Genomic DNA, 7,150 nt, shown 5'->3' with positions numbered 1-7,150 from the left:
AGGGGTTGTTCGTGTACTGTTCGTTGATGTCGATTATGATAGGGTTGTGGTCAGAACTTAGCCCAAGAGAACCCAAAAACGCCGCATGACTTTAGACACTTTTTAGGACTCTCCGACGACTACTACCAGTGGGAGTCTCCGGGAATAGGCCGAAACCTCCTCTACTCGCTCACAGTGGGTGCCGTTTTACTACTGGCCCTCCTCATCGTAGAGTACAAACTGTTCTCAAAAATCGTGTACCAAATGCAACAGTCCAATTTCCCGAAAAACCCCAAAGATGTCATCAATGAGGACTCTGATGTTCTGGCAGAAAAGCACCAGATCAGAAACACTTCGCAAAGCGAACTGTTCCAGAACTACACGATGGTGTTGAGCGACTTGACCAAATACTACAAGGATTTCCTAGCCGTTAACGGCCTTTGCTTGGGAGTTAAGAGCTACGAGTGTTTCGGCCTGTTGGGGATCAACGGAGCTGGCAAAACGACCACGTTCAAAATGCTTACGGGAGACGAGGCGATCTCGCATGGAGACGCATGGGTCCAAGGCAACAGCATAAAAACCGAGATAAAACAGGTGCAGAAATTGATCGGCTATTGTCCTCAATTCGATGCCCTGTTGGACGACTTAACCGCAAGGGAAACGCTGCAGATGTTTTCTCTGCTCAGAGGAATCCCGCTGCAGCAATGCAACAGCCTTGCTGAAAAGTTGGCTTTGGACTTCAACTTCAGCCGACATCTGGATAAGCAAGTTAAGGAACTCAGCGGCGGAAACAAGAGGAAGTTAAGCACCTCAATTGCACTGATCGGAGACCCTCCAGTGGTCTACCTGGATGAGCCCACCACTGGTAAGACATGTTGATCTAAACCCGAACTATCCAAACATCGATAAATTCAATCTAGGTATGGATCCTGCGACAAAACGTTATCTGTGGAACGCTTTATGTCGCGTCCGCGATAGTGGTAAAACGATCGTTCTTACATCGCATAGCATGGAGGAATGCGAGGCGCTTTGCACCCGTCTAGCCATCATGGTTAATGGAAACTTCAAATGTTTGGGTTCCACTCAGCATCTGAAGAGCAAGTTTGCGGAAGGCTACACGATAACCATTAAGGTGAAGAAGCCGGAAAACAGCTCAGCAGCCCACCATTCGGAAACGCAACCCATTGAACACTTTATTAGGGACAATTTTCCAAATTCGCAGTTGCGCGAAAAACATGAAGAACTATTAACGTATTATATCAGCGATAAAAGCGTGCCTTGGTCGAAGATGTTCGGCCTGCTGGAAGAAGCGAAAAGAAGAGACTTGAACATCGAGGATTATTCCTTGGGCCAAAGCAGTTTGGAACAGGTATTTGTCCCTAATATACAGGGTTTGACTGTCTAACTATTTTTGCTTTTTAGGTGTTCCTTACGTTTACAAAGCATCAATTTACAACGGAATAGAACACATTGTTTATTTATTTATTTAACTAATATGACATGACGGTTTTACAACTGTGATAAGAGTTTTTGGAGGAATCTTAGCCAAAAGCAAATGCGCAACTGTAACAGGATTTAAAATTTCGAAGAATCCTCCAAATGGGTTTGTGATACGTGGCCTTAAACACTGTGAACGATTTAGATTGGTTGAATGCGATTCCTATAATTTCGAAAATGTATTATTGTTTCCTGTTGTAGCATTCCTATACGGATATTTTACCTAAAGCCCAACTAATTTTAAATGTTTTGATGTTGAGTGAATTTAGCATAATAGAGATTAGATATAAATTTATCTTTTACATAAAATGTGCTTTATTTTAGTATCATAAATGGTATCAATGTTTTCTTGTGTGGATTTAACGTCGATTTTCTTTTGGAAAAACAGCTTTTTGCACTTGGAAATTGTCTGCGCAACTGTTAATATCGGGCCGATTTGAAAATTTGATAATTTGTGGAAAAACGAACGATTTTCTATAAAAACTGCATCTCGGAAAATTGCAATCGGTTGACGTCGAAAAGACAATTTTTGAAAAATTGAAAAATTTCAGCCAAAAATAAAAATTTCACATGCGTGATTTTTGAGCTCAATTGATTCCTTTCGACGTAAGAAGGTCACAAACATGCATTTATAAAGTTTTTGGGTCAATAATACGGAAGAAATCGTCGGTTAAAGATCCTGAACGCTAAAACACGCTTAAAATGTGCCGAAAATGTCTATTATTTCGGATCTGAAACTTCTACCATTCCACCTTCTTCAATTAGTTCGATGCATTCCTCGCGTCCGTGTGCTCAAAATGATGTCAAATTTAAGACGTTTTGATAAAATTTTTATTTTTTCGAAAAATCGACTTCCACCCTTAGAAAAATTTCGACCAAAAATCAAAATTTCACGTGCGAGTTTTTTGAGCTCAATCGATTCTTTTCGACCTAAGAAGGCCACAAATATGCATTTAAAGAGCGTTTGGGTCGATAACAAGAAAGAGCTCGTCGGTTAAAGATCATGAACGCTCAAAAACGCTTAAAATGTACCGCAAATGTCTATTATTTCGACTCTGAAGCTTCTAGCATGTTTTCCAATGAGTTCGATGCATTCGTCGCGTCCGTGTGCTCMAAATGATGTMAAATKTAAGACGTTTTGAKAAAATTTTYATTTTTTCAAAAAATCGACYYCCACCCTTRGAMAAATTTCSACYAAAAATCAAAATTTYACATGCGWGTTTTTTYAGCTYAATCGATWCCTTTCGACGTRAGAAGGTCASAAATRTGCATTTRTAAAGTGTTTGGGRCAATAATAAAGAAGAAATCGTCGGTTAAAGATCGCGAACGCTCAAAAAACGCTTTAAATGTGCCGAAAATGTCTATTGTTTCGGATCTGAAACTTCTACTATGTTTTTCAATGAGTTCGATGCATTCCTGGCGTCCGTGCGCTGAAAATGATGTAAAATTTAAAACATTTTGAGAAAATTTTCATTTTTTCAAAAAATCGACTTCCAACCTTAGAAAAATTTCGACCAAAAATCAAAATTTCACATGCGAGTTTTTTGAGCTCAATCGATTCCTTTCGACGCAAGAAGGACACAATTGCGCATTTATAAAGTGTTTGGGTCAATAATAAGGAAGAAATCGTGGGTTAAAGATCGTGAACGCCCAAAAAACGGTTAAAATGTGCTGAAAATATCTATTATTTCGGATCTGAAACTTCTACCATGTTTTTCAATGAGTTCGATGCATTCCTGGCGTCCGTGCGCTGAAAATGATGTAAAATTTAAAACGTTTTCAGAAAATTTTTATTTTTTCAAAAAATCGACTTCCACCCTTAGAAAAATTTCGACCAAAAATCAAAATTTCACATGCGTGTTTTTTGAGCTCAATCGATACCTTTCGACGTAAGAAGGTCACAAATGTGCATTTATAAAGTGTTTGGGTCAATAATAAAGAAGAAATCGTCGGTTAAAGATCGCAAACGCTCAAAAAACGCTTTAAATGTGCCGAAAATGTCTATTATTTCGCATCTGAAACTTCTACCATGTTTTTCAATGAGTTCGATGCATTCCTGGCGTCCGTGCGCTGAAAATGATGTAAAATTTAAAACATTTTTAGAAAATTTTCATTTTTTCAAAAAATCGACTTCCACCCTTAGAAAAATTTCGACCAAAAATCAAAATTTCACATGCGTGTTTTTTTAGCTCAATCGATTCCTTTCGACGTAAGAAGGTCAGAAATGTGCATTTATAAAGTGATTGGGTCAATAATAAGGTCAAAATCGCCGGTTAAAGATCGTGAACGCTCAAAAACGCTTAAAATTTGTCGAAAATGTCTGTTATTTCGGATCTGAAACTTCTAGCATGTTTTTCAATGAGTTCAATGCATTGCGCGCGTCCGTGAGCTGAAAATGATTCAAAATTTCAGACATTTTGAGAAAATTTTCATTTTTTCAAAAAATCGACTCCCACCCTTGGAAAAATTTTGACCAAAACTCAAAATTTCACATGCCAGTTTTTTGAGCTCAATCGATTCCTTTCGACATAGGAAGGTCAGAAATATGCATTTGTAAAGTGATTGGGTCAATAATAAGGAAGAAATCGTCAGTTAAAGATCGTAAACGTTCAAAAAACGCTTAAAATGTGGCAAAAATGTCTATTATTTCGAATCTGAAACTTCTACCATGTTTTTCAATGAGTTCAATGCATTGCTCGCGTCCGTGAGCTCAAAATGAAGTAAAACTTTAGACATTTGCAGAAAATTTTAATTTTTTCAAAAAATCGACCGACGAAATTTTACATGCGTTTTTTTTAGCTCAATCTATTGCTTTCGACTGAAGAAAGTCGCGAATATGCATTTATAAAGCGTTTGGGTCAATAATAAGTAAGAAATCGTCGGCTAAAGACCATAATCTCTCATTAAATTAATTAAATACACTAAAACCCAGATTGTACATAATCCGTATTCAGAGTCCTGAAACAATTTTTCATAGCTTTAACACACAAAACACTTCGGATTTCTGTGCGTAATTTATTATTAATCAACCCCATTCCAGTTCCCCCCAACCGCTAAACCAACAACATTACTAAGAAAATCAAATAAATTTGCCCCATTTGCCTCAAATGACTCCAGCCATCCAAGTCTAGTTAGTTGAACGATTCCCCATGAGTAATAGTCATGAGGCTCAGCTGGAAATATCCATTTATAATTTTCCCCAAAGTATCCGATTGCTTAGTTTGCTCTTTTAAAATAATCCTAAACTTGGGAGTGTTGTTCACCTCCGAATGCCCGCATCGGGACAAAAACGTGCTGAAGCCCCGAATGTGGAGCCCCACCTGGAGGCTCTATTACTATGCCTTGCTGTGCTCGCCTGTATTTTTCTCCTGGTAACTTAATTTGGGGTTGAAAGGCGTTTGCTTCAAAAAGTACTTTCCAGGATAAATAACTTCTACATTTGGAACTACGCGTTCTATGAAAGTGATGGCTTCATACAGGAAATGTTCGGCTTCTTGACGCAATCCTGGACTCTAATCCTCACCCTGTCGATGCTCACAAATCGCCACTTGTGTGTAAAATACTTTGGCGGAATAGTCGAGCTGCTTTCCAAGCGCAAACGTTATGGAATACCAACGTTACTAACTGCAAGAGACGTTGAAAGGCACCAATACAGTCTCCTCTTCATTCTGATCTTAAGTAATGTTATAGGAATAGTAACGGTGGCTTCTCGACTAGCGGATGATGGGTTCGGATATGTAAATCTAACGCAATCAATGTCCTATTATTTGAATATAATCAATGGAGCAGCTGCTTCTATGCACACTGTGAGCGCCTTGGGAGTCTACGAGCAGATCTTCCACAAGCTGCTTCGACTCATGGAAAAAACGCTCGAAACTCGGAAAAACTGCACAAACCCAGCATTTGCCGATAAACTGCGCTCGTATCAGAACTACTACTCTTCGTGTGTGATTAACTACCAAAATCATGTCCTCATTTACACTACCAAACTTTTTCTGGCTTGGCATTTCACTTACGTGATAATTTGTCAAGTTTTCCTGTTTCTGTACGTTTCAATTCTGGTTATTCATTGGGATTTGGAGCTGAAACGAGGCGCTACTACCGGTGTGATTCAGAGCTTTTACGTTGTCTGCGCTTCGTTTTATGTGGTCAAGAGAGCCAACAACATTTACAATATCGTAAGTTTTACGGTGGTTCAATAGCAACACCAAATTGATAGTAAGTATGGGACTTTGGCGTTTTAGAACGATGATTTTCTTACTTATCTGCATAAGTATCCCATCAGCCGCTTGACTAAGAAGGAGTCGTATTTGGTGAGTTTCAAAGTTATAAAGGGAAAACTTTCCGCAGTTTTAACCAACCGCAAATAAAGCATTCATACTGTATATGCATTGTAATCATTTTAGGTAGAAGCCTTAATAAATAATTTGACCAACTATAAACCCAACTTAGTATGTGGCGACATTCTGCAGATGCACCGAAGAAGCGTCCCCTCGGTAAGAGAATGAACTTTAGGCCAGATTTGCCTTAAAATTTGCTAGTAAAAACGTTCAGTATTCTCTATGTTGCAGATCATTAGTCATGCCATAACGTACAGCCTTGTTGCTTTGCAATTTAACCTTCTCAAGTACTTTTATTAGTTTAATTGGAAATAAAATAGATTTAGAAATGTTTCTATGGTTCAAAAAATGTTTGCAAGACTTGTTTTGTTCAGGTCCAAGCCGTTAAAGTATTAAAGTTTTAAACAATCGTACTTACTGTTAAAATCTGCGTCCAAATCAGATAGATCAACCAGATGCAACGTCCTCAAGTCACGCCCCAAAGAAAAGATGTGGCAAGGTGGCCAACAAAAACTCAACAAACGTCAAAAATATTTCACTATTGAACACCGCATAATTTTGCTAAAATCACACTGCTGACCGGGAAAATGCGACAAAGTAGTGCGCAAAACTTACTTTTAAGGAAAATCTGCATTTTGTCGCCTAAAACTGGAAAAATGCCGCAATTTTTCCGAATTTTTACGGATGGATTCGCGCACAGTGTTTCTTACCCACCACTAAACAAACGGTCTGAATGACAGACAAAATGACATTAAAGTTAATATACTTTAGACAACCAGTGTTGCATTCCATGTAAGTTTATACGTTTTCTGGTAAAAATGCCTTTTAAATGCTACAACTTAATCTGCGATACCAAATAAATAGATTTCATCGAAAATCAACATGGTGAACAACAAACACAAAATGAACAAATAACTGTCTTAAAGTTGTTGAAAGCTCTTCAGGAGTAAAATAGGGGGAAATTAGACGAAGCCGCTCTAAAACTCTTGAAAATAGGTTTAGAAACAAGTATCGTACTTAAATTTGATGCTTAAAGAGCAACAGAATCAATGAAATTTATCGTTTTTATGCATTTAGTATGTATGTAGTATGAAATTACAAAAATGATCATCGTTTTGTGCAAGGGTGGCGCAAGATTATTGCAAAATTTTATGTTTTTCGTTGCGTTTTGCATGTTTCTCGGAAGCAAAATGAGTAAGAACGCTCGTTTTTACATCATTCCAGAGATAACTAAATGGTCTTTATTCGAAGTTTCTCAAGAACCATTCAAGCCACAGAATTCGTTTTGGCATCGTTGGATAGAGAATTGAAAAGTCGATTCAGTCGTAACAACG

General features: G+C 38.0%; 2 protein-coding genes across 2 annotated transcripts in view; both read left to right on the top strand.

The window, feature by feature from the left end:
• The window catches only part of LOC109541921 (phospholipid-transporting ATPase ABCA3), a gene marked incomplete at its 5' end in the record, with an annotated part of 14,874 nt that extends 13,089 nt beyond the window's left edge, over positions 1 to 1,785 (top strand). Inside the window, 3 exon segments of the mRNA XM_048669313.1 lie at positions 107 to 844; positions 900 to 1,348; positions 1,402 to 1,785. Coding sequence (XP_048525270.1) covers positions 107 to 844; positions 900 to 1,348; positions 1,402 to 1,443 — 1,229 coding nt within the window.
• Positions 1,786 to 4,616: 2,831 nt separating this feature from the next.
• Positions 4,617 to 6,116, top strand: LOC125505403. Its single transcript, XM_048669144.1, has 5 exons — positions 4,617 to 4,847; positions 4,898 to 5,654; positions 5,721 to 5,789; positions 5,883 to 5,972; positions 6,048 to 6,116. Exons 1-5 carry the CDS (start codon positions 4,639 to 4,641, stop codon positions 6,114 to 6,116), a joined length of 1,194 nt encoding a protein of 397 aa, XP_048525101.1. The 5' UTR covers positions 4,617 to 4,638.
• The last annotated feature ends 1,034 nt before the right edge of the window (positions 6,117 to 7,150 follow it).

The sequence above is a fragment of the Dendroctonus ponderosae genome, unplaced genomic scaffold, assembly GCF_020466585.1.
Source record: "Dendroctonus ponderosae isolate FM_Combo_2020 unplaced genomic scaffold, Dpon_F_20191213v2 Dpon_F_20191213_8, whole genome shotgun sequence".
Taxonomy (NCBI): Eukaryota; Metazoa; Arthropoda; class Insecta; order Coleoptera; family Curculionidae; genus Dendroctonus; species Dendroctonus ponderosae.
The sequence above is the reverse complement of the archived record's forward strand: the minus strand, read 5'-3'. Positions and strand labels throughout refer to the sequence as shown.

What these genes read in the sequence shown, in the direction of transcription:
- LOC125505403 (XM_048669144.1), top strand. Translation starts at nt 4,639, where the DNA reads ATGAGGCTCAGCTGGAAATATCCATTTATAATTTTCCCCAAAGTATCC. An exon ending in CCAACAACATTTACAATATC is followed by an intron (nt 5,655 to 5,720) that starts GTAAGTTTTACG and finishes TTGGCGTTTTAG; the next exon opens with AACGATGATTTTCTTACTTA. An exon ending in ACCGAAGAAGCGTCCCCTCG is followed by an intron (nt 5,973 to 6,047) that starts GTAAGAGAATGA and finishes TCTATGTTGCAG; the next exon opens with ATCATTAGTCATGCCATAAC.